Below are 14,235 nucleotides of genomic sequence, written 5' to 3' on the forward strand. Positions count from 1 at the left end.
AGTATATGTTCCTCCCTAAGCTGGATGCTAACACTTTAAAGACGATATTTAAACTGACTGGCAAATAGAAGCTGAACCCAGTAAGCCAGTTCAAAACATTTTTCAGTCTTAGAAACTTAAAGAAATAACCCCCACCCCCGGGTATGAAAAAGGCTAGCATCACTACTTAACTTTGGGCTTGTGTTGCATTAAAATGCAGTTAAAAAGAAAAAAAAGAAGCCAAATAGACTCCTCCCCTCTTAGGCAGTCACAGCCACTTCCTTAGGCTCAGGATTCATGTCAGATAAAGAAAAACAGAGGAGTCAGCTACCAGCACTGTTTATTACTGACTGCTAAAACAGAGCTCTGATAAACAAAAATATAAGGAAATAGAGGTTTCTTGTGAACACTTTACAGAGGAAGCTTGTTTCTATATATACCTCTCTCTCTCTCTCACACACACACGCATGCTTTTTCTCCTCCTCCTTTCTGGCTCTTTCCTCATCTACTTCTCTCTGTGTTTCTTTTTCTCATGGTTTCTCTCCATTCTGTCCTCCCCATCTTCCTCACCTCCTCTCATTAATTTTTTAACTCTCTTGCCCAAATCCAGATAAATTACACACACCACCACCTTCACTGGAGGGTGGACCAGGGTGGGGCTCTTCCCCTCATTGCATGACATATGGGGCAATCAATTCAGGGTCAACCACAGATTCCTCCAGGGGCTGATCAATACGGTATTCGTGCTGATGCTGCAGACGTTGCCGGGTTTTCTTTCCACTGCGCTGAGGGATGGGGAGCTCCGAGTGATGGGCAGGCAGTGGTTCTGTGAAGAAGTACGGGTGCAACAAGGCCTACGGTGAGAGGAACATATAAAAAACACTAAACCTATCTCTGCAAATCCCCAAGGACAGGTTTAAGGGATTAGAACAGAGATACATAGCCTGTCACTGGTCAATGGACTGGCTTAGGCATATAGAGCATATCACCTTGAGGTCACTGGTTTGGGCCTGGATGGGCTCACCTCTAGGTCACTGTAAAGATTACAGACCTGAGAAGTAACTTAACATGAATAGGGCAGAGCTAAGGTAATGTAGGTATGCAGTGCCACCTATAGGCAATGAACCAGTATATATCCAGTCAGAAAATTCAAAATAATGTCCTCAAACCAAAACAAATTAACCATAAACAAAAAATACATGTTACATAAATAACACTTTTGAGCCTATGTGATAACACTTGGGTAAAAAAAAAAATTACCATGGGAGTGGAAAAAAGCTTAACATGCACAGTTAAACACCAATTATAGTATGCAATAAGTTATATCATATGTTCAATACAGTTTTGCCATACTAACATGGCCACAACGGCATGGAAACAAAAATCCTATGCTGTGCATTCTAGTTGCCAGCCCAAAATAAAAGGCCTACTTAGTATGAGGGGGTTTCTCTTTCTCCACTCCCACAGCAGCCAGAACAAGGGTTCTGAAAGCCCAGATCCCTCTCCCCCATCAGCCAGATCAAGGGACCTCAGAGTCCCAAACCCTCTCCCCCAGCAGCCAGAACAAGGACCTCAAAGCCCCAATCCTTCTCCCCCGGTAGCAAGAAAAGGGACCTCAGAGCCCCAATCCCTCTGCCCCAGCAGCCAGGACATCAGAGCCCCGATCCCCCTCCACTCCCCCAGCAGCAAAAACAAGGGATCTCAGAGCCTCAATCCCTCTCCACTATCCCAGCAACAAGAACAAGGGACCTCAGAGTCCCAATCCTTTTCCATTCCCCCAGCAGCAAGAACGAGGAGCTTCCAGCTATACTCACTTAGCTGCATGTGCAGAGGGCTTTCATGTCTCAAGTCCCCACCTCCTCCATCACCATTATGGACCTAAGCAGAACAAGATTTCAAGCTCCAATCTGCTGGACTCAAGCACAAGGATTTTCATGGTCTTACTCTCCCCTTCTCCCCATGTCCCTGCCTTTTCCCAAAGATCATCCAAATGACATTAGCTGAACTCTTGAGGTACCTTGTTGCTTCTTCATGCTACCAGAAGGGCAACAGGAAAAATCAGGGCTTTGAGACCCCTTTTGCTTACTACCAAGAGGGTAGCCATAGAATGGTAGGGCAATGGAATTTGGGTGTGAGTGAGATATCCACCATGCTAATTGGCCCTTTCATTTTGGCATTCCACTCCAGCTCCACAACCCCAACTCTGTCATAAGGATAATCTTCTGTACTGGGATGGTGATAGTGTTGTTCTTCCCCTTGCCAAGTGCCCTCTGGTTCTGAAAAGCAGAGGTTGGCTGGAAATAGCATAGTGTTGCACTCACCTCGGTTGCTCGAATCCTCTGTTTGGATGGGTACACTAGGAAGCGTTTGAGTAGGTCCAGGGCTGGAGGCGATGCATCTGGTACAATATGTTCCAGTGGTATGGGTGGGTTCTCCTTGAAAGAGATCTTGTTGTAATCAGGGAGCTCTGTGATTTCCTGTCAAGGAGACATAGAAAATGACAGAAGAAGATCATGAGGGGCATAATCGAACAGGGCGCCCAAGTTTTCCTGAGGGCGTCCTCGCAGGACATCCCCGCGTATTATCAAAACAAGATGGGCGGCCATCTTTTGTTTCGATAATACGGTCGGGGACGCCCAAATCTCCACATTTAGGTCAACCTTAGAGATGGTCGTCCCCGATTTTCTGCGATAATGGAAACCGAGGACGCCCATCTCAGAAACGACCAAATCTAAGCCCTTTGGTCGTGGGAGGAGCCAGCATTTGTAATGCACTGGTCCCCCTCACATGCCAGCACACCAACCGGGCACCCTAGGGGGCACTAAAGTGGACTTCAGAAAAAGCTCCCAGGTGTATAGCTCCCTTACCTTGTGTGCTGAGCCCCAAACCCCCCCCCAAAACCCACTCCCCACAACTGTACACCACTACCATAGACCTTACGGGTGAAGGGGGCACATACATGTGGGTACAGTGGGTTTCTGGTGGGTTTTGGAGGGCTCACATTTACCACCACAAGTTTAACAGGTAGAGGGGGATGGGCCTGGGTCTGCCTGCCTGAAGTGCACTGCAGTACCCACTAAATCTGCTCCAGGGACCTGCATACTGCTGTCATGGAGCTGGGTATGATATTTGAGGCTGCCACAGAGGCTGGCAAAAAATATTTTTAAAGTTTTTTTAGGGTGGGAGGGGGTTAGTGACCACTGAGGGAGTAAGGGGAGGTCATCCCCGATTCCTTCCGGTGGTCATCTGGTCAGTTAGGGCACCTTTTTGAGCCTTGGTCGCAAGAAAAAATGGACCAAGTAAATTTGGCCAAGTGCTCGTCAGGGACGCACTTTTTTTCCCATTATCGGCCGAGGACGCCCATGTGTTAAGCACACCCCAGTCCCGCCTTCACTACGCTTCTGACATACCCCTGGGAACTTTGGTCGCCCCTTCGACGGAAAGCAGTTGAGGGCGCCCAAAATTGGCTTTCGATTATGCCGATTTGGGCAACCCTGGGAGAAGGACGCCCATCTCCCGATTTGTGTCGAAAGATGGGCGCCCTTCTCTTTTTAATATAAGCCTGCATATGGTCTATCCAGTCTGCCCACCCATACTGTTCTCTTTTGTAGAAATCCTTGCTTTATCCCATACTTTCTTCAATTCAGATAGTCTTCATCTCTACCACCTCCACCAGGAGGCCATTCTATGCACCACCATCCTTTCTGTAAAGCAGTATTTCCTTAGATTACTCCTGAGTCTATCCTCTTTCACCTTCATCCAATGCTCACCATTCCAGAGCTTCCTTTCAATTGAAAGAGAATTGTTTCTTGTGAATTTCTGCTATGTAGGTATTTAAATGTCTCTACCATATCTCCCCTCCCACCTTTCTTTCAAAGTATACATATTGAGGTTTTTAAATCTGTCTCCGTACCCTTTATGATGAAGGCGACCAAGCATTTTAGCAGCCCTCTGAATCAACTCCATCCTGTTTATGTGTTTTTGAAAATTACAGTAGTCTAAGGGTGATAAGAGAGTAGCATAAAGAAGAGTCATTTGTGAAAACTTATCTAGAAATGAACAAATGATGCAAAGTTGTCTTACAGCCAAAAAACAAGACCTAACTAAGGCAGAAATATGGGGTTCATATGAGAGTTCTTGATCAAGATATATACCAATGTAATGAAGCTTTGTGACCTGGATAAGAGGACAGATGTCAATTAGGAGAGAATGTAAGTGGAATTATATTTTCCCATGACTCACAGGGCCATAGACTTAGAATTGCTGAGGAACAGATGATTTCAACAGAAACAGGAAAAGATTATATCAAGTCCAGATTGCATCTAGAAGAATTCGGGAAAAGGGCGTCAGTATAGCGGATCAAAAGGATGTCGTCGGCATAAAAAAATGCTGTAAGACCTAAGTCTTGAATAAGGGTTGTCAGTGGATGAATGAAAACACTGAAGAGGAGGGGGGGGGGTTCAGTACTGAGCCTTGAGGGACTCCACATTCTAAAGGATGGATTAAGGAGGTTGAGATAGAGGTGGAAACTACAAATGTCCTGTCTTTCAGAAATGAAAAGAACCATTTAAGCACCTGACCAGATAGATCCTAAGGAGTCAGCAATAACTGCAAGGAGGTCAGACTTTCTGAATAAATGAACTACAGCAGGATCATCTCCTTTAGCTGGTAGAATTTCTCCCAATTGTTCCACTATGGAAGGCCATCTGAGGATGACCAACTATATGAGTATTGAAGGTTTTACTTTTCTTTAAAACCAGACTGAGAAAATCTAACAAAGAAATGACAGATTAAGAATGAGAATTATCCACAGCATCTAAGCAATCTTCTTTTAGCAGCTAGAAGGTAAAATAGAAGCTTTGAAGTTGAAAGCACTGCTTCTACACACTGAGCCCTCAGAGTATTTCAATAAGAAAGCCTGGTGCATAAGTGAAGAAGAAGTGGCTTATATAGCTGAATCTTTGAAGGACTAGAAAGATAACCAGACTGGCCTGAATGAAGCAACTGTATGATTGCAATGACACCTGAACCTGAATAGGCTGCCTATGTCTCTCCTCTGATGGTTGCACTGAAGAAGCTGTACTTGCCAGCTTAGCTTCCCATACTTCATATGAGAGCAATGGTGGTGATAAAACTTCTGAATCCTGAGGTAAAATTAACTTTCCACACCTGCAGGAGCATTAACATGGACCCCCAACTGCTATGAACCCACCCAGCAAGAGGCATAATGACCCGAAGACCGGTGGCTCCCACAGCATGAAAAGCATTTAGAACTCTCCCCTGGAACATCCATAGGGTAGTTGTGGTTACCACATGTGACACAGATGCTGCTGAAATGGGCCAATAATAAAACTTACACCCACTAATCCTGATCTCCCTCAGGTAGGCAGAACACCACCACCACCCTGATGAGCAGAAAATAGAAGTAAACAGTCCCATCTGGATGTTGGCTGTCTAAATGTAAATGTTACAGGAAAGAATCCTCTCCCACAAAGTTTATTCTTTTTTCTCTTCTCCTGTGCTGGCAACCATGGTAAACATTGCCTTTTTTTTCCAAAGGAGAATTTGTTTCAATAGAAAGGAAGAATCAGCTGACTGATGCCCAAAGTTTGTGGGGCGGGGGCATTATTCCTCAGGACTCCTCTGAGGAGCCCTCCTGCTCCAAAAAATATTCAATTTTTTTCTTCCTTTTTTCTTTTTTTTATGGATCAATAGTCTCTAAAAAGAAAGAGTCACCCTAAGCTCTACTAAGAATATAAGAATAGCATAGTAGGTCAAACAATGGTCCATTTAGCCCAGTATCCTGCCTCCAACAGTGGCCAATCCAGGTCACAAGTACCTGGCAGAAACCCAATTAGCAGCAAAATTCCATCCTACCAATCCCAGGGCAAGCAGTGTCATCCCCCATGTCAATCTCAATAACAGACTATGGACTTTTCCTTCAGAAACCTGTCCAAACCTTTTTTTTTAAACCAGATATGCTAACCACTGCTATCATATCTTCTAGCAACAAGTTCCAGAGCTTAACTATTCTTTGAGTGAAGAACTATTTCCTCCTATTTGTTTTAAAAGGATTTCCATGTAATTTCATTGAGTGTCCCCTGGTTTTGTACTTTCTGAAAGAGTGAAAAATTAATTCACTTTTACCCATTCTACACCATTCAGGATTTTGTAGACCTCAATCTTATCCTCCCTCAGCTGTCTCTTTTTCAAGCTGAAGAGCCCTAGAGGGGCATTTTCGATATGACGTCCAAGTCCAACTTTGGACGTTCTGCAAAAAAAATGTCCAAAATCTAAATAGGAAAGAAGATCATTTTCAAAAAAATAAAAAAGTCTTTTTTTATTTTTTTTTTTTAAATAATGTGGATGTTTTGTGATTTGGCCTTTTTTTTTTTTGGTCCATTTTTGAAAAAAAAAAAAAAAAAGTCCAAGTGCAAATAAAACAAAATCAAGCCATTGGGATGTAGGAGGAGCCAGCATTTTTAGTAGACTGGTCCCCCTGACATCCCAAGACAGCAATAGGGCACCCTAGGGGGCACTTTAGTGGACTTCATAAAAAGCTCCCAGGTACACTTCTCACCATTGCTCCCTTACCTTGTGTGCTGAGCCCCCCAAAACCCACTACCCCCAACTATACACCACTACCATAGCCCTTACGGGTGAAGGAGGCACCTATATGTGGGTACAGTGGATTTCTGGTGAGTTTTGGAGAGCTCACAGTTTCCTCCACAAGTGTAATAAGTAGGGGAGGTAGGAGCCTGGATCCACCTGTCTGCAATGCACTGCACCACTACTAGACTACTCCAGGGACCTGCATGCTATTCTAATGGACCTGAACATAACATCTGAGGTTGGCACAGAGGCTGGCATGTAATGTTTTTCATCACATTTTGGGGGGTGAGAGAGGGGATAGTAACCACTGGGGGAATAAGGGCAGGTCACCCCTGATTCCCTCCAGTGGTCATATGGTTATTTAGGGCACCTATTTGTTATAAAAACAGGTCTAGCTCAAAACTAAGTTTTAGCCATGGACATTTTTGTTTTGTTCCATTATGGCTGAAAAATGTGTAAGTGTTAGGAACGCCCAAGTTCCGCCCTGAAAATGTCCCTCCTTGAGATTTGGACGCATTTCTGACAGACTTCAGAGAAAAACGTCTAAAAATAGGTTTTGAAAATACTGATCTGGAGGTTTTTGTGAGAAAAAAACGTCCAAATGCTGCTTTATGCCACTTTTTAGACGTTTTTCTGTTTTGAAAATGAGCCCGCTAACCTCTTCAGTCTTTCCTCATATGGGAGGAGTTCCATCCCCTTTACCATTTTGGTTGCTCTTCTTTGAATCTTTTCTAATTCTGCTATATATTTTTTGAGATACAGCAACCAGAACTGAATGCAATACTCAAGGTGAAGTCACACCATGGAATGATACAGAGGCATTATAATATTCTTGATCTTATTTTGCATCCCTTTCCTAATAATTCCTAGCATCTGTTTGCTTTTTTGGCTGCCACCATACATTGGGCAGAAGATTTCAGCATATTTTCTACAACGACAAAAGATTTGTTTCTTGAATGCTGACTCCTAAGATGGACCCTATCATCAGGTAAGTATAATTCAGATTATTCTTCCCAATGTGCATCACTTTGCATTTGTCCACATTAAATTTCATCTGCCATTTGGATGCTCAGTCTTTCAGTTTTCAATGGTCTTCCTGCAAGTTTTCACAATCTGCATGTGTTTTGACAAGTTTGAATTGTTTTGTGTCATCTACAAATTTGATCACTCCACTCGTTATTCTGATTTCCAGATCAGTTCCTCCAAGTAGCTCAGCAGCATAAGAACAATCCAAAGGCTGCACAGTCAGAATGTCACCATCTGCTGGAGACAAGAAATACTGAGGAGCTAAGGCTGCATGGTGCCCTCGTAGAGCAGAACTCAAAGCTCTTGTTCTCTGCCTCCATCTGCTGGTTAAAGGGCATAACTCACAGGTTCTGGACTGGTCTGGTATGAATAATAAGGAAAAGCAGAATCTCTAAGAATCCTTCCCTTCTCCTGCTGGGATTGGTTCCTCACACACTCACCGGCCAGATCTTCTCATTGGGGGTGCCCAGGATCCGCAGCACACAGCAAAGTTGTTCAATGTCATTCTCGCCAGGGAAGAGGGGCGAATTATTGAGCAGTTCCCCAAAGATGCAACCTACTGCCCTACATATGGGGAGAGGAAGAGACCAGTGAAAAAAAAAACTCATTAAAGAACCAGCTGAGCAAAAAATACCAATATAGATAAAGGCTTCCAAGCCCATCCAAGCTCTGCTTCATTCCCCCTTCCTACTTGATCTCTAGTTTAAACCTTCACTCTTTACCAGTGATGATCCTATGTGCCAGGCATTAACCCCTCATTCCCCACCACTGTTGATCCTTTGTGCCTATTCCAGGCTAAACTCCTCATTTCCCCACTACTGGGAATCATCTGTTCCCTCCCCTAGGATTCATAGGAACCAATTTTTCAAACAAACTGAGGGTGCTGAACTTATGAAATAACACATATCTCCCCCCCATCCCATCCCCAAGAAGAAAAAGGAAAACCAAAGTATGGCTGGTTGTGAGTCTGAATGGACCAGTCCATATCTAAATACCAAGAGCATATATATATATATATATATATATATATATATATATATAATGCCCCAATCTATCCACCCTATCAGACTAACTGTTCACTCGTCCTCTAGATTGTTCACCTGTCTTTAGATTGTTCTCTTGTCTTTTAGATTGTAAGCTCTTTGAGCAGGGACTATCCTTCTATGTTTAAATTGTACAGCGCTGCGTAACCCTAGTAGCACTTTAGAAATGCTAGTTAGTAGTAGTAGTAGTGAATGGACCAGTCCATATCTAAATACCAAGAGCAGGGAAAGTAATAGTGCATGGGGAGACTCATGTGGTCAAATCAAAAGCTAGAGAAGTACTCAGAATTCTTGACAATCTCTGTCCCTCTCAACTCCTGCTGCTGAACCACACCATATTTTCTCACCCTCTTCAACCCATCCACACCACAACTTTCCTTCCAGTCAGTCCTCACCAATCTCCCTCCCCTCAGCCCATCTAAACCACATTCTCTTCCCCCATAGTCTCAGATTACACTAGTTTCTTCTTCCTTCTCTCTCATCATCCTCTTTCTCCCCCACCTTATCTCCTCTGCATTTTTTTATTCTTCCCTTACTGCACAAACATTGTGTGACTTTATATTTGGGGTCTTACAGCTCTCTGTCTGCTCCATTCCTTACACTAGTGGTTCCCAAACCTGATCCTGGAGGCAACCCAGCCAGTCAGGTTTTCGGGACATCCACAATGAATACTCATGAGAGAGATTTGCATGCAGTGGAAGCAGTGCATACAAAAATATCTTATGAATATTCATTGTGGATATCCCAAAAACCTGATTGGCTGGGGTGCCTCCAGGACCAGGTTTGGGAACCACTGCCTTACACCCTCTTAGCCTACTCTGCTACTCACTTCCCCTGACCCAGCCTTCTGTTTCCCTCTACTCCGCAACAGATTCCAAAGCACCCCTAACTAGCCGACTCTCCTGCCATACAGGTAGCTCACTGCTCCTCATTCTTCACTATATGTAGCCTTCTATACCAGTTTTTCTTGAGAAATCCATCTTTTTTACAGATTAACTGGCTGTGCTGCAGCTCTGTCTGTACATTTTAGACTTAGATCCCCCCCACCCACCCCTCTACCCACCCACCCCTAGGGTGATAGTTCTTATATACCCTCCCAAGCAACCTAATCTGCCTGCAGATAAGTGCTCTGTCTCTGTGTTCAGGCTCTTCACCTCCTTTCCTCCCACATTTTTCAAACATAGTGGGTGTGACTTGTTCTTACTGGCAGTGCCTACCTGCCTGCTGCCTACCATTCCAGTTTAAGCCTCTAATCCAGCTCTGCCGTTCTATCTATCACTTAACACCTCAGTCACTACATATATACCCATAACACCTCAGTTACTACTTATGGCCCCTTTACACATTCTCTTCCTTGCCCTGTCCCTTCCTAATCTTTTTCCCCTCCCCCTACCGCTGTCTACCACTGGAACTCACTGCCCACCCATGTCCTCTCCCATCTTGCTCACTACTGCAATACCCTACTCACCCCCGTCCCTCACCACCTCACCATCTCTCCTGTCCCCCTCCTCCTTCCTAGCTCTCAACCTTCAACACTTCCTTCCTGCCATTAACCCATCCCCATTCCTCCTAAGCGCATCCCGTCTTCGTCGCCTTCGTCGCCCTACCTCCCCCACCCTCCTCCGCACTCTCTTGCTCCTCCTCCTGCTATCCGCAGGAGACATCAATCCCAATCCAGGTCCCCCACACCTGTCTTCGTCCTATCCATGCAAACGTTTCCGGGATGTCTCCAATCTCATATCTATTCCCCTCCTCCCCCCCTCTTCCCTCCCCTTCTCATGTGCACTGTGGAATGCCCACTCGGTCTGCAACAAACTTCCCTTCACCCACGATCTCTTCATCTCTCATTCCCTTCACCTGCTTGCCCTAACTGAAACCTGGCTCTCCCCTGACGACTCTGCCTCAGTTGCGGCTCTATGCCATGGAGGCTATCTCTTCTCCCATACTCCCCGCCTAGTTGGCCGTGGAGGAGGTGTCGGGTTACTACTCTCGCCCTCCTGTAGCTTCCAACCCCTCCTCCTACCACAGTCTCACTGCTTCTCATCCTTTGAAGTCCACTCCATCCGTCTATTCTACCCGTTGCCACTCAGAGTGGCAGTCATTTACCGCCCCCCTGATAAATCCCTCCCTTCCTTCCTCACCGACTTTGATGCCTGGCTTTCTGTTTTTCTTGAACCCTCATCTCCATCCCTCATTCTCGGAGACTTCAACATACACGTTGATGACCTGTCCAACTCTCACGCTTCTCAGTTCCTCACTCTAACATCCTCCTTCAACCTCCAGCTTTGTTCCACCACCCCTACTCACCGTGATGGCCATTGCCTTGACCTCGGTCCTCTCCTCTTCCGGCTCACCCTCCAATTTCCACACCTCAGCTCTTCCTGTCTCTGATCATCACCTGATCACCTTCACACTTCTTCACCCTCCCCCTCAGCCCCGCCCAACATTAACCACTACTTCCAGGAATCTCCAGATTATTGACCCTCCCACCTTATCATCTAGTATTTCTAATCTCCTCCCCTCCATCATGTCCTCCGAGTCTGTTGACGAGGCTGTCTCCGCTTACAATGCCACTCTCCTCCTCTGCTCTGGACACCCTTGCACCATCCACCTCCCGTCCCACAAGGCGTACTAATCCCCAGCCCTGGCTGACCCCTTGCATCCGTTACCTTCGCTCCTGCGCCCGATCTGCTGAACGCCTCTGGAGGAAATCTCGCACCCATTCAGATTTCCTTCACTACAAATTCATGCTATCCTCCTTCCAGTCCTCACTATTCCTTGCCAACAGGACTATTACACCCAATTGACTAATTCTCTCAGCTCTAACCCTCGTCGTCTCTTCGCCACCCTTAACTCCCTCCTCAAAGTGCCCTCCGCTCCCACCCCCCCGTCACTCTCTCCTCAATCACTGGCTGACTACTTCCGCGACAAGGTGCAAAAGATCAACCTTGAGTTCACTACCAAGCCACCTCCTCCTCTTCACACTTCAACCCTCTCCCTCAACAACCAACCCAGACCTCCTTCTCCTCCTTTCCTGATATCTCCGAGGAGGAAACCGCCCGCCTTCTTTCCTCCTCAAAATGCACCACTTGTTCCTCTGATCCCATCCCCACCAACTTACTTAACACCATCTCTCCTACTATCACCCACCCCTCCATCTGTCATCTCCTCAACCTCTCTCTCTCCACTGCAACTGTCCCCGACACCTTCAAGCATGCTGTAGTCACGCCACTCCTCAAAAAACCATCACTAGACCCTACCTGTCCCTCCAACTACCCGCCCCATCTCCCTCCTACCCTTCCTCTCCAAGACACTTGAGCGCGCAGTCCACAGCCGCTGCCTTGATTTTCTCTCCTCTCATGCCATCCTTGATCCGCTTCAATCCGGTTTTCGCCCTCTTCACTCGACAGAAACAGCACTTTCTAAAGTCTGTAATGACCTGTTCCTTGCCAAATCCAGAGGCCACTACTCCATCCTCATCCTCCTGGATCTATCCGCCGCTTTTGACACTGTCAATCATGACTTACTTCTGCCACACTGTCCTCATTTGGGTTCCAGGGCTCTGTCCTCTCCTGGTTCTCCTCCTATCTCTCCCACCGCACCTTCAAAGTTCACTCTCATGGATCTTCCTCCACCCCCATCCCCTTATCTGTTGGTGTTCCCCAGGGATCGGTCCTTGGACCCCTTCTCTTCTCAATCTACACCTCTTCCCTGGGCTCCCTGATCTCATCTCATGGTTTCCAGTATCATCTCTATGCTGATGACACCCAACTGTATCTCTCCACACCAGACATCACCGCGGAGACCCAGGCAAAGGTATCGGCCTGCTTATCCGACATTGCTGCCTGGATGTCCAACCGCCACCTGAAACTGAACATGTCCAAGACCGAGCTTATCGTCTTTCCACCAAAACCCACTTCTCCTCTTCCTCCACTTTCTATCTCAGTTGATAACACCCTCATCCTCCCCGTCTCATCTGCCCGCAACCTCGGAGTCATCTTTGACTCCTCTCTTTCCTTCTCTGCGCATATCCAGCAGATAGCCAAGACCTGTCGCTTCTTCCTCTTTAACATCAGCAAAATTCGCCCTTTCCTCTCTGAACACACCACCCGAACTCTCGTCCACGCTCTCATTACCTCTCGCCTGGACTACTGCAACTTACTCCTCACCGGCCTCCCACTTAGCCATCTATCCCCCCTTCAGTCTGTTCAGAACTCTGCTGCACGTCTCATATTCCGCCAGAACCGATATACTCATATCACCCCTCTCCTCAGGTCACTTCACTGGCTTCCGATCAGATACCGCATTCAATTCAAGCTTCTCCTTCTTACCTACAAATGCACTCAGTCTGCTGCCCCTCACTACCTCTCTACCCTCATCTCCCCTTACGTTCCCGCCCGTAACCTCCGTTCACAGGATAAATCCCTCCTCTCAGTACCCTTCTCCACCACCGCCAACTCCAGGCTCCGCTCATTCTGCCTCGCCTCACCCTATGCTTGGAACAACCTTCCTGAACCCTTACGCCAAGCCCCCTCCCTGCCCATCTTCAAGTCTTTGCTTAAAGCCCACCTCTTCAATGCTGCGTTCGGCACCTAACCCTTACCGTTCAGTGAATCCAGACTGCCCCAATTTGACTGCCCCTATCGGACCGACCGTTCACTTGTCTATTAGATTGTAAGCTCTTTGAGCAGGGACTGTCTCTCTTTGTTAAATTGTACAGCGCTGCGTAACCCTAGTAGCGCTCTAGAAATGTTAAGTAGTAGTAGTAGTAGTATATGTAGCTGAGACTTCCTTTCTTTGACAAGCTTAACTCATTTGTCAATCTGTGACTCTCCATGTCACACAGACTCGGATCATTTTCCTGCTCCACTTTTTCTGACCTCAGGCACATGCCTGCAAGTGCTGGCTCAAGGGTTGAAGCGCTCTGAGCCAGCTTTTGCTGTGGCACCCCCTCCCCTCCCCCACCACCACCTGTAACGGCACCTCCCCTCCAGCTTGAACTGGAATATTGTTATGTGTAGAAATATGAGCCTCACTAACATTGTATGTGAACATTCATGCACAGATGTGTGTTGGCGCTTTCATTTTCTTCAGACACATGCACAGTGAAACCACCCTTACCACACAGAACCTTTGTGTGCATTCGTCCAGCAGGCTTTCCCTGATTAGCACACAAGTTAGGCGTACTTTGAATTTGCATCTCATTAGCCTACTGCATCAGTGCAAAATATTTTCTTGTTAATCTTGCAGTGTGTTTTGGGTGGGACTAGAGTGTGCCTAGAAGATGTATGTTTATTCCCCATTTCAGAAGAAGAACAAATATGGATGTCCTAACAGATCGACATTAGGATTTAGACTTGCAAACCAATCATGTTTAGGTTGCGGCAAACTCCAATGGAGCAGCCCTCCATTGGAAGGATAAGGGGAGATTGCCGCCTTAATCTGCCAGTGATTTTTGCACCCTCCTCCCCCCCCCCCCCCCGAAAAAAAAGTCCAAAGGGATACTGGTCTCTGTGACAGGGTTAGGAACATAAACATGGTTATGCCAAACATAGTCTGTGTATAAATATCAATT

At 46.3% G+C, this 14,235-nt stretch overlaps 1 protein-coding gene across 2 annotated transcripts in view; it reads right to left on the reverse strand.

Moving 5' to 3' along the window:
* Nucleotides 1-302: 302 nt before the first annotated feature.
* The window catches only part of CDK20 (cyclin dependent kinase 20), a 53,575-nt gene continuing 39,642 nt past the window's right edge, over nucleotides 303-14,235 (reverse strand). For both annotated transcript variants that reach the window (XM_030192396.1, XM_030192397.1), the window contains exons 7-9: nucleotides 8,058-8,181; nucleotides 2,301-2,456; nucleotides 303-833 (exon numbers count right to left, since the gene is read on the reverse strand). In XM_030192396.1, the coding sequence (XP_030048256.1) occupies nucleotides 648-833; nucleotides 2,301-2,456; nucleotides 8,058-8,181 (466 nt within the window). In that variant the 3' untranslated portion in view covers nucleotides 303-647. The remainder of the gene's footprint in view (nucleotides 834-2,300; nucleotides 2,457-8,057; nucleotides 8,182-14,235) is intronic.

The sequence above is a fragment of the Microcaecilia unicolor genome, chromosome 2, assembly GCF_901765095.1.
Source record: "Microcaecilia unicolor chromosome 2, aMicUni1.1, whole genome shotgun sequence".
In the NCBI taxonomy this organism is placed as follows: Eukaryota; Metazoa; Chordata; class Amphibia; order Gymnophiona; family Siphonopidae; genus Microcaecilia; species Microcaecilia unicolor.